Source organism: Balaenoptera musculus, chromosome 10, assembly GCF_009873245.2.
Source record: "Balaenoptera musculus isolate JJ_BM4_2016_0621 chromosome 10, mBalMus1.pri.v3, whole genome shotgun sequence".
In the NCBI taxonomy this organism is placed as follows: domain Eukaryota; kingdom Metazoa; phylum Chordata; class Mammalia; order Artiodactyla; family Balaenopteridae; genus Balaenoptera; species Balaenoptera musculus.
The window spans coordinates 43,972,297-43,989,520 of record NC_045794.1 but is presented as its reverse complement, the minus strand read 5'-3'; the positions used below and the strand labels follow the sequence as shown (position 1 = coordinate 43,989,520).

Here is a 17,224-nt window from a genome sequence, read left to right as displayed (position 1 = left end):
CCTCCCCGGGCCGGCTTCCCCTCCCTTTCCCCCCCTCCCTTCTCCTCTGCCTGCGCGCTCGTCTCTCACTCCTCTCAGCCTCTCCTCCCCCTCCCAGAGGAACGCTTGGCAGCCTGGGGCACACACAGCCGGCAGCGCCCAAAGGCGAGTGCACGCACGCTGGCGCCGGGTGCGGGAGGCTGCGTGTGCCCCACGCGGGTGGATGTGAGTGCGTGTTCACGGAGTGCAGCGCAGGCGGCGGGCGGCAGGACTTCGCTCTGGACGGTGCTGTGGGTTCCCTGGGTGTGTGTTTTGAGTTTCTGTGTGTGTGCGTGCCGTTTCAGAGCCGCCGGTGCGTCCCAGGCGTGAAGGAGGGGTCGGGACGAGTCCACAGCTCTGTGCCTGGGGTCCTGTGCACTCGCTGAGTGAGGCCACCCACCACCAGCACCCAGCCCCAGACCAGACCCTGGCATGTGTGGTCCTGCCTTTGAAGCGAGAAGTCCAGCGTCTGCTCTGAGTGGCCACGGTCGCCCACTCCTCTGCCCCCGTTCCCTCAGCGCGGTCTTCCTGACACGCACCCATCATGTGGCCTTCCCCCGGTGCCTCTCACTACCCACCTGGCGGGTGGGAGTTTCTCCTAAGCTTAAAGCTTTCCAGAGAGAATTCACAAGAGCAGGCCGCACCCCATCTTCATTTGGCTATAGATAACTCCATAAGAGCCAGGAAATCATTCCTATCTCATCTCAACCCCTGCTGTAGCTTTCCAGTTTATTTCCTCTTATTCTGTCTTCTGTGAAAGAAATCTAATGGCTAAGGGCCCAACACAAAACAGTTTAGCTGCTTAAAGCATCTGTAGAATGTATGATCTGGAATTTGAACTCAAGACTTGTAACAGGGCAAAGCCTCTTCCATCAAATTGAGTCCTACCTGGAACTCTGGCAGGAACCACCTTAGGATTCCTTAAACTTCTCCTCCTTAATGACCACCTACTTTGGCATCGGGGAAAATCCTATATAAACAGAAAGTGGAGATGTATTCACTAACGAATCCATGATCCCAGAATGTGAGTTTAATTTCAAGAACTCTGGAGGTTGGAAGGAGGGGTGATAAGGAAAAGATATGTACTCCATTCTAAATATCGGGTGGAAGCTCCCCTCTTCCCAAGCAATGGAGGAGAAAAGAACAGAAGTGGCAGCGTGAAGAGTCCCAACATAAAATGATTGCCTTCTAGGCAATTAGGTTAGGTCAGGCCTTCAGACCTGACAGGACAGAGAAGTATCAGCAGAACCAGCTCCCAGGAAATACAGAGGCAGAAGGAGAGAGCAAAGTCAGAGATGCAGAAAAAAGCAGAAAGAATACTGAGACTTCAGCCTCTCTGGCCGTCTAACTTCAGCACACACCGTTTCCCCTCCTGGCCAGTGGAACTGTCCCAGCCAAGACATAGATGCCTCTGAGATCTGACTCCTACACAATCCAGCTCTCAAAACTTGAGAGCAATCACCTTCCTTATCAACTGAAAAAGAATGGGCTGGAAACCATAATTCTTTTTTTTTTTCTTTTTTTTTTCTTTTTTTTTGGCTGCATTAGGGGTCTTTGTTGCTGCGCATGGGCTTTCTCTAGTTGTGGCAAGCGGGGGCTACTCTTTGTTGCGTTGCGCTGGCTTCTCATTGAGGTGGCTTCTCTTGTTGCGGAGCATGGGCTCTAGGCGTGCAGGCTTCAGTAGTTGTGGCTCACGGGCTCTAGAGCACAGGCTCAGTAGTTGTGGCACACGGGCTTAGTTGCTCCACGGCATGTGGGATCTTCCCGGACCAGGGCTCGAACCCATGTCCCTTGCATTGGCAGGCAGATTCCTAACCACTGCGCCACCAGGGAAGTCCTGGAAACTATAATTCAAAAGAACTGCAAAATAAGATTACAGCTAAAGAGCTCTAATTAGGAAAGTAGGATTAGAGCTAAGGAGCTCCCCAAATTAGGCAGGTATTTCAAGTAGAAGAGGTGGGAAAGAGGCAGGAGATGTACTTCCCGAGGGATCTCTCAACGTTTCTTGTCAACACAGTGGCATATCCCATCCCTGCCCTCTCAGGCTCCCAGGTCCTAACCCAGTTTAAGAAAAGGAAAATTCACTCACACACACACACACACACACACACACAAATTATTCATGAAAGATACTTCAGAGTCCATCTAGTCTCATCCCATCCATTTAACAAATGAGAAACTAAGCCCAGAAAAAGTATGTGGTCCCACAGAGTCAGTGACAAAGCCAGGGCCAAGTCTCCTAAACTGTTTCTAGTGCTTTTCTGTTCTGTGGCTCTCTTTCTCTTTCTTTATCCCCGGCTCTGGCATTTAACCTCAACCTCATCCCTCTTGTTTCAATCCAATCCCATTTCTGCCTTACCCTACCTCTAGAGAGGTAAGAACAGGGTATGTCCGCTGCATTCATAGGTTCAAAAGACCACCACCGTTCTTCTCTCCCTGTCTTTTCCCCTTGTCCTCCACCCCCAGCTTTCCCAGGCTCCTTCTGCCCAATCTCATCCCTCTCTTTTTCAGCTTCCAAACTGCCTCTGCCCCAGAGACCCTGCCTCCTCACTCCCCTAACCCCAGCCGACAAGCTTTGAGTTTGATAGAGACCAAAAAAAAAACGATGCTTTGGCAGCGGGTGGCGGTGATGGCTGGATGTGATCTGCCTCCTACAGGAATGCTATTTAAAGGGGCAGCCTCACAATCCTCTCCCTCCAAAGTGACAAGAGAAAAGCCTGCTCCTCAATCTCTCCAGAGCTGCAAACTCAGCTCAAGTTAACTTCTGAATTCCTCAAACTGCACCCTGGCCTGCTGCTTCTGCTTCCTAGTTAGGTGGGAGGGAGAGCACTTGACAACTCATCGAGGTGTGGGGGCTGAGGGGGGATTCATCCTCATCTTCTTTGATGACAGGTACTTAGGAGGAGCAGGAGGCCCTGTGGGGTGGAAGACTGGAAGAACACTCGTCCCCCAACCGCGTGAGTGCATTTCACCCAGATGCCAGCTTCTTCTCAAAGTCAAACTTTGTTGGAGGAGAACTGATCTAGGCAAGAGGATCTAAGGTGAGGGAAGTCTTGTCCCTAGCGGGGACCTCCTTCCCTTCTGGGTCCCCGTGTGCAAACCACATTTGTTCTTTTCCTCCCAGGCAAAGTGCCAAAGGGTGAGATCCCCTCGGCCAGGCCCCGGCACCCCCTGCACATGAAGGCTGCCCTCACCCACCCACTGGACTGAACAGCGTAGTGGGGGAAGCACTGTTTTTACTGCCCAAAGGAACGGAAGCTCCTCTGCAAGCATCTCGCCCCGGGTCTGGTGGGAGGGATAATTCTATCTCATTGCCGCAAACAAGTTAATGGAGATTTTAATGAAAACACTGCACTGATGAAAATGCTGAGGCTAGAACCTACTCTCTGCCTGTGAGACAAAACAATCGGGGTCAGAATTTCTCCTTGATAATTCATTCTGCAGTTCCTTTTAGGCCTACATAAAGCGAGCTGGGGATCTGAGAGCAGAAAGCAGTTCATCGTTGATTGCATCCCAGACTGTAAGAGGTCAGAGACCCTCCTGGCCAAGGAAGTAAACTGCCTAAAATGCCTATGGGTCCTGTTACCTCATCTGTCCTCCACCTCTAGACAGTCACCTTTTGTTTCAGGTGGTAAAGGCCATATCTCCTCACCTTCTCCTGTTTTTGCTCATTCTAAGGTCTCTGGATTCTAACAACTAAGTCTTCCCAGATGAAGAGGCAGTCGGGGCAGGTAGAAAAGGTCTAGGACTGAATGTCATATTTGGGTCCCAGTTCCAGATGTACTGCTAAACATGTGACCTTCATTAAGTCATTTAACATCTCTGAATCTGATTACTGGCCTGAAATAGGGAAGCCTTCCCTGGCTACCTTGCAGAATTGTCTTAAGGATGTGAGAGCACTTTGAAAATTTTTATGTGGTAGAGAAGTGTGTGTGTGTGATTATATGTTTATAAAAAGATATTATGTCATTATTACAGATATTATGTCTACCCTCTATTCCCCTGCAGCAACTTGTCTTGCTGTTCTCCTTTAGAAAAGGAGGACAGATTTGTGTTGCCAGGGGTTAGGGAAGGGGAAGGGGGTTGCAGGAGGGACATAAAAGAACAATATGAGGGGTTCCTTTTTTTAATATTTATTTATTTATTTATTTGGTTGCATCGGGTCTTAGATGTGGCATGTGGGCTCTTCTTTGCGGTGTGTGGGCTTCTCTCTTGCTGTGGCACGTGGGGCTCAGTAGTTGTGGCACACAGGCTCTCTAGTTGTGGTGTGCGGGCTCTAGAGTTCATGGGCTTAGTTGCCCCGTGGCATGTGGGATCTTAGTTCCCCGACCAGGGATCGAACCCGCGTCCCCTGCACTGGAGGGCAGATTCTTAACCACTGGGCCACAAGCGAAGTCCCTGAGGGGGTTCTTGCAGTGATAAAACTGTCCTATGTCTTGACCATGGTGGCGGATGCGTGAACCTACATGTGATAAAGCTGTACAGAGCTAAATACACACAATGAAACGAGTATTGGGATTGATAAAGTGCTGTTGGCAACTTGTGATTAAAAAAAAGATGTAGGGCTTCCCTGGTGGCGCAGTGGTTGAGAATCTGCCTGCCAATGCAGGGGACACGGGTTCGAGCCCTGGTCTGGGAAGATCCCACATGCCGCGGAGCAACTAGGCCCGTGAGCCACAACTACTGAGCCTGCGCTCCGCAACAAGAGAGGCCGCGACAGTGAGAGGCGCGCGCACCGCGATGAAGAGTGACCCCAGCTGGCCGCAACTGGAGAAAGCCCTCGCACAGAAACGAAGACCCAACACAGCCATAAGTAAATAAATTAATTAATTAATTTAAAAAAAAAAAAGAAGATGTAAACATGAAAAAAAATTCCTGGTTATGATGGCATAGTATAGTTTTGCAAGATGTTACCTTTGAGGAAAACTGGTAAAGGTACATAGGATCACTCTGTATTATTTCTTACAAGTGCATGTGGATTAACTATCTCAATAAATATTTTAATTAAAAAAAAGTTATTATGTCTACCCTCTATTTCCCTGCAGCAACTTGTCTTGCTGTCCTCTGGGAGGCTCCTCTTAGCGATTCCACATGTATGTGGAAAAAGGATCTCCCAGCTCCTCAACGAGAAGATCCCAGCAGAGATACAAGAGGGAAAGGGTAGTTGCTCAGATATTTCTGAGCTTTCTCTTCCTCATCAACTTTGCCGTCAGTCTCAGTAGGCCTGACCGCGAATCACTCCTTAGAACATAATGTCCTTTCCATAGCACAGAAGGACAATTCACTGATGCACGAAGCAGGACCCTCTGATGCTTCTATCCTAAAGAGTAGACAACTGTTGCTAAGAAAAACCTGTGTATTGATTATGGCTGCCAAGTTTAATGAGTATTGACTAAGCCTGGGTCTCGAGAAATAAAGATCAAACACACAAATATCTAAAAATAGCTAACAAATAGCTTTAATGAACTCCCATGGATTTCCTGAAAACCAAAAATCGCTTCCCTTTTATCATGGAAGTATAGACATGACCCTAATTAATCAATTAGTTAATTATATTTGCCCATTCCAACCACTCTAGACTTGTGACATATATGATCTGTTGCTCCAGTCCTCCCTGGCACTGGGTGCACAGAAGTGCTGGATGGGGGCCACTGTTTCCTGCCACGGAGTTAACTAAACCTAGTTTAGTGCTATCTTGAATGCCCTGGGCTTTGTGACACTTAAATTCTAATTAGTGCAGAAAAGGGCTAAGCTGAAACAGCTTGTACTCCCTCAAGTATACCTACTCTCAGGGCCCTGTAACCTAATGAGGTCTATGAAATTTAAGATCTAGAAGAGAAATCCCTGCCTGGAGCAACAGCTGTACCCAGGATGACAAGGGGATTTGGGTTAAGTTAGTCCCTCCAAACAGGGGGGAGAATACCCCCAAATGCTATGTGACAGAAACTCACATGACACTGGTCCAATTAGTTGTCCTGTGACCTACAATTAATCTAGACTGACCCTCTGCTCTGGGTTGTGGCGATGTCAAGGAAAAGCAGGAGGGGTTAAAGTTAAACAGATGAGAGGACTTAACTGGTTACCTACAAGGTGTGGTAGGGCAGGTGAGGGGGGTTTGGGGCAGTGAAAATCTCTCAAGAGCACTTCCTCATTGCCCTTGCAGGCTGCAGAGCTGGAAGCAGAGCAAGAGACTCACGGCTCCTACAAGAGCTCCCACAAGGGAAAAAGGGGTTCCTTTCCTACTACTTTGCAGTAGGGGCAGGCCGAACGCTTGCTGAACACATTTAGAAAAGGAAGAGAGGAGATAATCATCCTAATGAATGTGCAGGAGACAGAAGCAGCTCCAGTGGGAGGATTATAGGCTCATTATGGTTTAATATGATGATTGATCATCTCTGCCTGCCAGCTTATCCTATAATAGTGATGAAGGTCGAAGAGACCCATGCCAGTCAGAGCTCAAGCTCTAGTCCCCAGAAGACAGAAAACATACTTGTGTGTCAAGATTTTTTCATTGTAAAAATTCATACCCGTGGCCCCAATCCCCTAACTTTTTTCCATTAAAAAATCCTCCACTCCCCGCCCCAGTGGGCCCCACTTCTCTATGATATCTCAGCCCTGGGCTGCTCCCCCATATTCCTCTTCACCAACTCCGGCTGATCCTCTCTCTAGTGACCCCACCCCATTCCCACCCTTTGAGAAAATAGCCACAGTTTCCAGTGCAGCATGGGCTGAGGTAGGTCCAAGGGGCCCTTCAGTGGGTACTGGCCGACACTCGGTTCAGGTGGAAGGCCCGGGATACCTCCCGATAGGCATTTCGAAGCAGGACATATGGGAAACAGCACTCCAGCATGTCCAGGGTCAGGAAGGAGGATTCCTCCACCACCTGGAAGAGAAAGGGCCAAGACAGATGAGGACCCCAGGTAGGGCATACCTCAGTGACACTCTGTTCCTCTTCATTCAGTTCCCTGGGTCCTCTGGGGTGCTTAGAGTTACAAGTGAATGGGGTTCCCAAGGCACTCTCCCCCCCCCCCCCGTTCCTCCCACACTTCATTCCACTCTAGGAAAGCAATGTGGCCTCTTCAGCTCCATTATAATGGCCTCTGTGCCCCTCCTCAGGGTTATATAAAGAGCTCAGAAGCAGAAAGCAGGAAAGAATCACTTCTCCAGCAACGGAAAAGCTCCCATTCTCTCCCATTCTGGATGCTAAAATACGTGGGTGAACAGCACAGATGCAGGTAAGGATGGATGAAAGAGCTGACGACAAAGCTCTGCAGAGAAAGAAACAGTTGCCACTACAGGCCAAGAAAGAGGGGTCTGGAATCCACACGGGTCCTCTTGTGCTGGGCCTCAGTCTCCTCCCTCCCTTAGTGCAGTGCTTGGGGAACAGCAAGGATGCTGCATAAAGGAGCAGGCATGATTAATTAGTTTAATTAGAAGCCTGTGTGCTGCGGTAATCCCTGCAGCCCGCAGAGCCAAGCGGAATGATAGATGGAGATACCTGGGTAAGACGGAGGGAAGCGGGGCAGGGGGATAGTAGCGAAGAGCAGCACAGCCTAGCGTTGGGCCAGAGGACCCTCTTCCCTAAGGAAGGAACAGGGTGTCTTTCCTTCGGTACTCTCCTCACCCAGAGGGCCCCCTTCCCTAAGGAAGGAACAGGGTGTCTTTCCTTCGGTACTCTCCTCACCCAAGAGGTTGTGGGACTAAAAACACACTCTGGAGAGAAGTGTCCCATATCCTCTGGCAGTTCACACAGATGGGCCTTCCCAATATGTCTGGTGTTTCAAGTCCTGAAAATTCACTCAGGGAAGAGAATCTACCGTCTCTACTCTAACATGTCTCTCTCCTTGAAGCCCTTTCAAGTTTTAAAATTTGTAAGATACTGCAGTTCTCAAACCATGCACACACAATACACACAACAGCCTCAGAAGAGCAGACACCACAGGCTGAAGGAAAGGAAATCTGCCCGTAAAACTGTAGCTCTGATCTTGGGCTGGATGACAGAAAGAATTTCTTGCTACACACAAGACTTTCAAACCTTAAGCCAGGAGAGAGGTACGATCTCTTTTCCAGGACATGACCCTTGGGTACGGGGAAATGAGTGGTGGCTTCAAGAAGGATCCACTCGCCCAAGACTTCTAATCTCCGCTCTATTAAGCACAGAAAATCACAGGGCTCCTAACTGGAGGAAATTCATGGTAGTGGAAACAGCCCTAGAGTGAAGGCCAAGAAATGGGTTCTAGTCCCAAATCTGCCCATATATTCTGGGGGAGACCTTGGATGTCATCTTTCCCTCCCTCTCACCTATGAATTGTGAGGACTGGACTAACTGCCAGCATCTGATCTGGTTCTGACATCTAGGATTCCATGATTCTATGAGAGAGTCATTCCTTCCCCTGTGACACCCAAGCCAGGAGCAATCTGACAACAGTGGGGGTGGGCACTGCCCAGGCTTGACTGCCAAGACAGAACGACCCCACGGAGAGAAGTGCCTGCCCAGGATTTGGGGCTACATGAGTAGCCTCTTAACTCAGAATACAGCTCCTTCCCTTCAGTCACTTCCAATTTCTCTGTGGAACCATTTGCATTTAAATTGCTTTGCAGCAGCTAGGCCCTCTGTCTCTTCCCTCCTACAAAAAGTGCCTGGTCCTAGCTCTGTTCCAGCCACTCCGCAGGCCTGTGATGCCATAAGAGGCAGACAGCTTCCCACACTTTGGGGCGGGGGGAGGGGGGGCTCAAAGCAGAGGGAGGAGACAGCACTGAGCGGCAATACAGCATCACCTCCAGCCTCACAGAGGTGAAAACTGCCCAAGGGAATGAACAGGCGTGCCTAAATCATCCAGAAACTAAACTAAGCAGCGGAGAGAGGGGACTAACATTTATTTAGCCTCTCTTATGTACTAGGCACTTTTATATATACCGTCTCATGAATCCTTGCCCCTCTATCATAAAGATAATTGCCCACTTTCATGGCTGAGGAATCAGTCTCGGAAAGGTTACTTAACTTGCCCTAGGTCCCACTGCTCTGAAGACTGTGCTCTATCTAGCATACTACACTTGCCTTCCCTCTGCCCTCCTTTGCCTCCTGTGCCTTCTCACCCCTCACCTCACCCCACCCCCACCCTCAGGTCCATTCTCTTCTCTTCTCCATCATAATCCTTAATCAGCCCAACCTAGGCCTTTTTCAAGCTGGAGAAACTGAGACACAGATACCACTCAATGCCTGTGTATTTAAAGAAGGAGACCCAGAGGGAGTTCCAGGCTTGCCTACCCCTAATATTTGTCGGCCTGGCCAAGAGTACAAATGGAAGCCCAGATACCATATGACTAAATAAATCAGACAAACTATTCTTCCTTGTGACCTTTGCAATATGTAGTCGTCTTTCAATATTCATGGGGTACTGGCAGGGGATTTGTTCTAGGACCACCCCTGGAACTAATTCAGGGGATTCAGATACCAGAATCTGTAGATGCGCAAGTTACTTATATAAAATGGCATAGTACTTGCATATAACCTACAATATCTTCCCATACACTTAAATCATCTCTAGATTACTTATAATACCTAATACAATGTAAATGCTTAAATAGTTGCTGGTGTGGGCAAACTGAAGTTTTGCTTTATGGAACTTCCTGGAATTTTTTTTTAATATTTTCAATCCACGGTTGGTTGAATCCATGGCTGAGAACCTGTGGATATGGAGGGCTGAGTGTACCTTTACAATTTCATGGAAGACAGGTTTGAATTAAGAATTCTTAGACCCCCCAGAGTTCTGCACCAGAATAGGGGGAAGAGAGGGAATCAGCCTCCAGCCTGGCCCCCTTCTCCTCCCAGCCCCAGTGTGGGGGATCTGTATACACACATACACTTCCTGTCTGCACATCTAAACTCCAGCCATACATTCCGTGGGCTCTAGAGCACAGTCTGCCTCAGTAGGATGGACTTGAAGAAGCTCAGCACAAGCCCTACAAGTGGGCTGGAGCTGCTTAGCAGAGAATTCTGAGGCCCTAGAAATCTTTAGTGGGGGCTTCAAGGTGGGGCACAGGCTCCAGGTGGGCATGTCCTCTCCCTGTAGGCCAGAGGGGGGCCACTTAAACCCAGGGCCCCAGACAGGAGCCCCTGCTGTCCACGTCTAAGTGCAGCACTAACCAAGGGAATCAAACTTTAGAGCAAAAGAGTAAGCATGTTGAAGAGGGAAACAGGGTCAAGAGGAAAAGATTTTTTAAAAGTTAATTGGGTCAGAGTTCCCAGAACTTTCTGCCAAAGTAGGGGAAAGGCCACAGCTTGGGAAGACAGAAGAGACAGCAGGAGCTGTCTGATTCATGGCCCACCTGGCTCCCTGCCTTACAGCTTTTCAGCTAAAATCCCATCCCTCCTCTGAGCCCCCATCCCCCTCCCCCAGTTCAGCTGTGTGCTACTCAGCACCTTCTTCATGGTACTCTTAAGAACAAGAAATACAGCGGTAGGAAGTGGTCAAGTAAAACCAAACATGTACTGGACAGATAGTTATGGATGAGGGACACAGCTGCCCCACCACGTCAGACTCAAGAACACTGCAGGGAAAGGGGCCCAGTTAGCTAGGGGCTGGGAAGACCCTGTCCTGCAGAGAAGTCCTCGAAGACTCTACTACCTTGGGATTACAGGACAAGTCTAGAATGTTAGCCAGAATGTAAGGCCTAGACCTCCTCAGGCAGAATTAAGTTCTTAGTTAATGCTTTTGGGTGATAACAATGGCTGGGAGCCAAGGACCCTAAAGAGGAACCTCCTTCTGGCCCTTCCTCTAAGACCAACTTACACCAGATACATACCAAGCGCATGAGCAGAGAAATGGATTCCCGATTTCTGGTTTTAAGCTTGTCAGTCTCCTGGCCCAGCTGCAGGAGGCTGACGGAAGCTACCTGTAAGGGAAGAATTTGTAAGGAAGCAGATTTTTATGGTCAGAGTAGGACAGCCTCAGACTACAGAAGTCAACAAAAGATCAAGGAGGTGAGTTAAAAAGTGCCAGGATGTTCCTGGAGGCTCAGGGTGGGCAAGCGGCAAATCCCCCGGGTTTCAGAGATGCACACTGCCTCTAAACTAGCCAGTGCAGACAACAGGAGCTTGCTGGGGATGCCGGAGGAGAGGCTGCAAGGGGCGAAGAAAGAACCTGCAGCAGAGGCAGGTAATACTGTATGCCAGGAGATTAATCTCTTTTCCTAGGCGGCCTCCAGACACCACTGTCGTCAGACTGTTTACAGCTGACTCCCCACCCGACCAGAGACAGAGCTGGGCCTCTGATTCAGACACAGTGTTCTTGGTATTCTCCTCCTGTCAACTCCCAAATGGCTGTCCTCTTCGTTCACCTTCAGGCCCCCAACAGATCAAAGAGGGAGAAAGAAATGTCACTAATTGCATCCCAGGCCCAGGTTACCTGTATTTAGCAAACAAAGAGGGTAAAAGGGGAAAGGTGGCGGGGGTGGGGGGTGGGGGGGTGGGGGGGGTGTCGGGTGATTCCCTTCTCACTCCATCTTAGAGATCTGGTATGAATCCTCTTTCTATCCAAGATGCTCAGAGCCCATTTTGTGTGGCCTGTTGTCCCAGTTTAAATAGAGACCCTCTCACTAAGCTTCCAAGTCCCTGGCATGTACTTCTCAGGTCAAGAGTGTGATTCCCTAGAGCATATGATCTACTGTTTCCTCCTAAAAGGAGACAGATAAGGACCTAGTTTTTAAATCAGGACCATGCTTTGCAAAAGAATAAGCTCCCTATTGCTGAGAATGCTCAAGCAGGCAGTGGGTACTGGACCATGTTTCAGAAGTGTATGGAGGGGATCCCTCCATGGAGTATTTAGAATGGGAAGCTCTGGGGCCTCTTTGAACAAAGGAAAGAGATTACTTATTCTGTGATTTTCCAGAGGCAAAACTTAGATCAATAATGATAGCTACAGGGAGTCAAACTTTGGCTAAAAAAAATTTTAACAATTTTTTTCAAACAAATTGGACATAACCTATAGTAAAATCAGCTGCTTGATTGTAAGTTCCAGTCCCTAGAAATCTAGACCAGTGATTCTCAAAGTAAGATCACAGGATGGGCAGCACCAACGTTACCCGGGAACTTGTTGAAAATGCAAAATTTCCAGCCCCACCTCTAATCTACTGAATCAGAAATTCTCCAGGTGATTCTGACTTACAATGAAGTTTGAGAATTTGAAAAAAGCTTGACTTTTTATCAGTATTAGAGTTGAAAAGGGCCTTATAAAACTCAGCGTCTCTCCAACTTCACTGTGCATCTGGTCTCCTGGAGACCTTGTTAAAAACAGAGGCCTTGACTCACCCTAGAATGTTCTAATTCAGTAGGTCTGGTGTAAGGATCAGAAATCTGTATTTTAACAAATTCCTCAGGATAATGTAATGCACACCAAGGTAGTGAATCATGGATTCAGTTTAATCTTTCTATTTAATAAATGGGAAAACTGAGGCCCCAAAAGTTTGGGTCTTCAGAGATCACACAACTGCTTAGTGGCAGATCCAAAACTAGAACTCAGATTTGCTAACTCTTAGTCCAATGCTCCTTCCAAGTATTTGGGCAGAGGCTGAAATACCAGCTGTTAGAGAATCTAGAAGAAACCCCTGCCTTTCACAAAGTGGCCTCTCACTACTTAATGAATAGGATGGGAGGTTAGGCTCCAAGGCCTGCTCAACAATAACTGTCTATGGATTTAAGTCAAACCAATTCCCACCAGACTTTGCAATCGTCCATTCCTTATAACGTATACCCACTCACCACCAGAAATTCCTTGAGGTGAGTTTCAATGTTCTTGTTGTAGAGGGTGAAGAGGGCAGCAGACACCTGGATGATGGCTTTGGTCAAGCAGTGAATATTGTTGCTGTAACCTAGGTTATTATTGACAAAGAGGGAGAGAAAGGAAAGGAAAGTGAGCCACCCCAGGCGACCCCAGCTGGTAACTTCTCGTTTTTTCAGGCTGGGCCATCCCTATTTGACACCAAAAGGACTGGAAGGCATTTGAGGATTAGGAGAAGGATATTCCTATGTAATTTCACTGGAATTGAATTTTAGGGATAGTTCATTCTCGAGTGCTTTTTGAAACAGAACTTTACATCTGAGTCAGAAGTCTGTGTTTTCCAGATAAATGTCTCCGTCTCATCTCCCGACCCCAGGACACTAACCTAAACTGCACTGGTCCCTCAAACCTACTCCTGGGCTTCCCTGGTGGCGCAGTGGTTGAGAATCTGCCTGCCAATGCAGGGCACATGGGTTCGAGCCCTGGTCTGGGAAGATCCCACATGCCGCGGAGCAACTGGGCGCGTGAGCCACAACTACTGAGCCTGCACGTCTGGAGCCTGTGCTCCGCAACGGGAGAGGTCGCGATAGTGAGAGGCCCGCGCACCGCGATGAGGGGTGGCCCCCGCTCGCCGCAACTGGAGAAAGCCCTCGCACAGAAACGAAGACCCAACACAGCCATAAATAAATAAATAAATAAATAAATTTATTTAAAAAAACAAACAAACCAACCTACTCCTTACTTACCATCCTTCTCAATGCTATAGAAGGAAGCTGGGTCCATGGCAAGGAGGGGGAGGGAAACGGCAAGAAAGATCAAGAGCAGGCAGGCCACCTTATATTCTTCCTCAGGGGATGACGTATCTGGAAAGAAGGAAAAAGGAAAAGAGAGTAAGGTCAGCAAACAGGAGTTTTCTGCCATGGGGTCCTACTTCGCAGAATTACTAGGAGGATCACATGAGAAAATATCTGTGAAAATTACTTGCAGAGCACTATAGGCAAGTCATGACTGCGGCAGGGGACAGTACTAGCCTCCGCTGATGGCGAGAGGCCTGAGCCCTGGAGGCCTCCCCTGGTGACTGAGCACAGCTCTTGGCAAAGGGCTCTGCTGACACGCAGTCTGAGGGCACTCTGTCAGCTGCCTGATGGGGTACAGAGGCAGGAAGGAGAGGAAAGAGTCTCACCAAAACCGAGAGAGAAGAGGGAGAGCCAGTCTGGCAATTTTAAAAGGGCTTACTACCAGCCCCCTGATTCCATCCTATTCTGAGTGTGTACAAGTACGAATGTGCTAATCCGAGGAAATGTGTAATGGAAAGATAAGAGACAAGTGTGAGTCCAGGGGAGGAAGTGCATGGTGTCAAGGTGATTTTAGGGGAGGGGAGAGCACAAGATCATTCTGGGGAACTTGGATGCTATACCACACAACTTAGTATGAATTCACGTCTACTGTGTATTGTTCGCTCATCGTTTCGTTTGCATGACTCATTTCCCCAACCAGATTGTAAGTTTCTTTGAGCACCTGCTGAGTACCAGACTCTCACTTAATACTTTTTAGCTGATTGACAGATCAACTGGTTAGAATCTGACTAGAAATCTAAATTGCCTGTGGAAGTATTTTCTGGGGATTAGAGACTATGCTTTAAGTCTTTCCTTAGCTCCAATTTTATAACCTCTGAATTCACAATCCCAAATAAAGGCTTCTTTGAGATTGACATTTTTCCACCCCAAAATAGGGCCCAAGCCCTCCGTTGCCCCCTTTCCCCAATCTTACCAGTTTTCAGATTGGCAATGGCAGCCACCAGAGCTGGGTCAATGTCACAGCCCACCCCTGCAGCAGATGCCAGCTCAAAGACACTCAGGGTCACCTGGTAGAGAAGAAAACAACATTCTGGAGGGTATCCCCTGGAGAGAAGTGCTTGACAGAAGCTACAGGCAGTCAAGACTCCTGGATCACAGATTTTAAACTTTTGGTGTCCTATCATCTTTTCTAGGTATTCCTTTCATAGATCTCCCTAACCTACACGGGAAAGAGGAAAAAAAAAAAAAAAAAAATCCAGTGCTTTAGCTTGGCATTCAGATTCTCCACAGTACAAATTTATTTTTTCAACCTTATTTCCTCAAATGCTTCCTACAGTCAATGCAGCCAGGGTAATTTATTCACTGTCTCCAAGCTACAACTTACTTTCTTACTTGCATGCTTCGGTTCATGTGCTTCCCTCTTCTAGAGTGTCCTGTCTTCTTGAGAGATGATAGAAAATATATATATTGGTCCCTGCCCCTGGTTCCTGACACAGGGCTCCTAAAACCCGTATAATTTCCTAAGTGATAAAAACACTAGGAGCATTTTTTTGTTCTTATGCGGCAACTCTGGGTGCGCTCCCGAACAGCTCCTGGATGGCGGCTGGTCACCAGAAAGACCAAGCTTGGTTAGAAGCTGGGAATTTTCAGCCGCACCACACCCCCACTTCTCCAGAGAGGGGAGCGGGCCTGGAAACGGAGGTAATAATTGATCATGCCTACGCGAGGATAAAATCCCAACAGTACGGGGTTCAGAGAGCCTGCAGGCTGAGAGCACAGCCACGGACCAGGAGGGCGGTGAGCCCGACTCCACGGGGACAGACGCTCCTGCCCTCAGGATCCTCCCAGACCTCGCCCCGTGTATCTCTCCCTCTGGCTGTTTATCTTATATCCTTTATCACATCCTTCAATAAACTGGTGGATGTGTTTCCCTGAGTTCTGTGAGCCACTCTAGCAAATTAATGGAAAATAAGGAGGGGGATATTGGAACCTCCGACCTACAGCCGGTTGGTCAGAAGCACAGGTGACAACTCAGGTTTGCAACTGGCTTCTGAAGCGGGGAGTAGGTGCAGACTTGTGGGAGTGAACCCTTAACCTGTGTGATCTGACACTATCTTCAGGTAGATAGTGTCAGAATTAAGTTTCAGGACACCCAACTGGTGTCACAGAGAATTGGTGTGGGGGAAAAACCTCCACACATTTGGTGACCAGAAATATCAGAAATGAAGTGTTCTGTGTGAGAGGAAAGAAGACTCGCAGGAGAGAAACACGCAGGAAAGAACTGGGTTTTTCCCTACGTAGGAAGGAAAAAAGTCTAGAGTTTTTCCTATTTACCTCTCCTCTACTTATATCTAAGTGACACCCACACTTGAGGCCTAACTCAAATCTCATATTCTCTATGGAGCCCTCCCTGTTGACTTCAGCCCAAGCTCATCTCTCCCTCCTTAACCTGGCACCGCTTACTTCGCAGTGATCACACGCAGCACTTGGTATCATCAGTTTTCTTTTCAGATTGGAGGTGAGACGTATGGCTTATCTCATCAAATAGATTACAATTTTTTTTTTAACCTCATGGAATAGAGAGGGGAGAAAAAGCCTTTGGAGTGAGAAGATCTGGGTTCAAATCCTAGCACCACCACTTACTAAATGTGTGACCTTGGCTAAAAGTTACTTAACTTCTTCGAGCCTCCATTTTCTCATCTGTAAAAGTGGGATAATGATACCTACCTCACAGAGTTGCTGTGAAGATTAAATTAGACCACATGTGTAAAGCATCTACCCTAGTGACTCACAGAGTCACCAAGAGACTAATAACCATTATCTCTTTCGCTCTAGTTCCTTTCTCTCAAAGCCAGGAACTCTGCATTTCTTTTATCCTCTCTAGGTTTTAACACAATGCTAAGCACATAGAAGGCATTCAGTTAATACTGATTGATTGATTCCTGAATCCCTCACTGTACTTAGAATCAGGTTCCCAAGATGTAGCCCCAAACACCCACCCACCCACCCACCCACCCACCCACCCACAAAGTACTCAGACCCCTTTTGAGGTTAAAAAAAAAAAAAAAGGACTTGAAAATGTTCTGAGAGAACAAGGATAACTGTTTCAACAGTAGATAACTAAGTAGAGTATCTTATGCAAAGAACCCCACAGACATAACAATAAACACACTGCCTGTGGTGCTGGACACAGGAAGTTAACCTCAGCCACATCCTGCTCTGCCCTTTATTTAAATTCCCTACTAACTAAATAACCCTGCTTGTGGCACCCATGACTTAGGAGATCAAGGACCTGGTCCATGACCTGTGGTCTTCTGGAGGAAGAAAGTGATCATTGGAGGAGCTTCTGTTCTCTTCTCCTAATCTTCTCACCCCCCTGAGGCAGTAACAGAATCTCTGACGGACAGGCCAATCGCCCGCGCCACCCGACCTGCTTATTCTCCCAGGCAGGCAGAGCCTAAAGCTCGGAGCTGCCTGGAAGATGCCAGCTAGACACACTCCTGACAGGCCAGAGCGTTCAGCCCCGCCACCAACAGCTGCCCGAACCCCAGGCTCACCATGACACCAAAGACCTGGCCTGAAGGAGCAGCCCGCCCAGTGAAACGTCACCCCCTCAGGGCCCGTGACCCC

General features: G+C 48.2%; 1 protein-coding gene and 1 long non-coding RNA gene across 2 annotated transcripts in view; one reads left to right on the top strand and one right to left on the bottom strand.

Annotated features, from left to right (window-relative positions):
- Positions 1-138: 138 nt before the first annotated feature.
- LOC118902631 lies at positions 139-4,104 on the top strand. The gene is made up of 3 exons (XR_005021584.1): positions 139-282; positions 2,911-3,059; positions 3,143-4,104. It is a non-coding gene; the product is annotated as an uncharacterized LOC118902631 (long non-coding RNA).
- Positions 4,105-6,508: 2,404 nt separating this feature from the next.
- Positions 6,509-17,224, bottom strand: part of NCKAP1L (NCK associated protein 1 like) — a 41,929-nt gene continuing 31,213 nt past the window's right edge. Inside the window, exons 27-31 of the mRNA XM_036867520.1 lie at positions 14,568-14,661; positions 13,544-13,660; positions 12,779-12,888; positions 10,825-10,914; positions 6,509-6,901 (exon numbers count right to left, since the gene is read on the bottom strand). Coding sequence (XP_036723415.1) covers positions 6,770-6,901; positions 10,825-10,914; positions 12,779-12,888; positions 13,544-13,660; positions 14,568-14,661 — 543 coding nt within the window. The 3' untranslated portion in view covers positions 6,509-6,769. The remainder of the gene's footprint in view (positions 6,902-10,824; positions 10,915-12,778; positions 12,889-13,543; positions 13,661-14,567; positions 14,662-17,224) is intronic.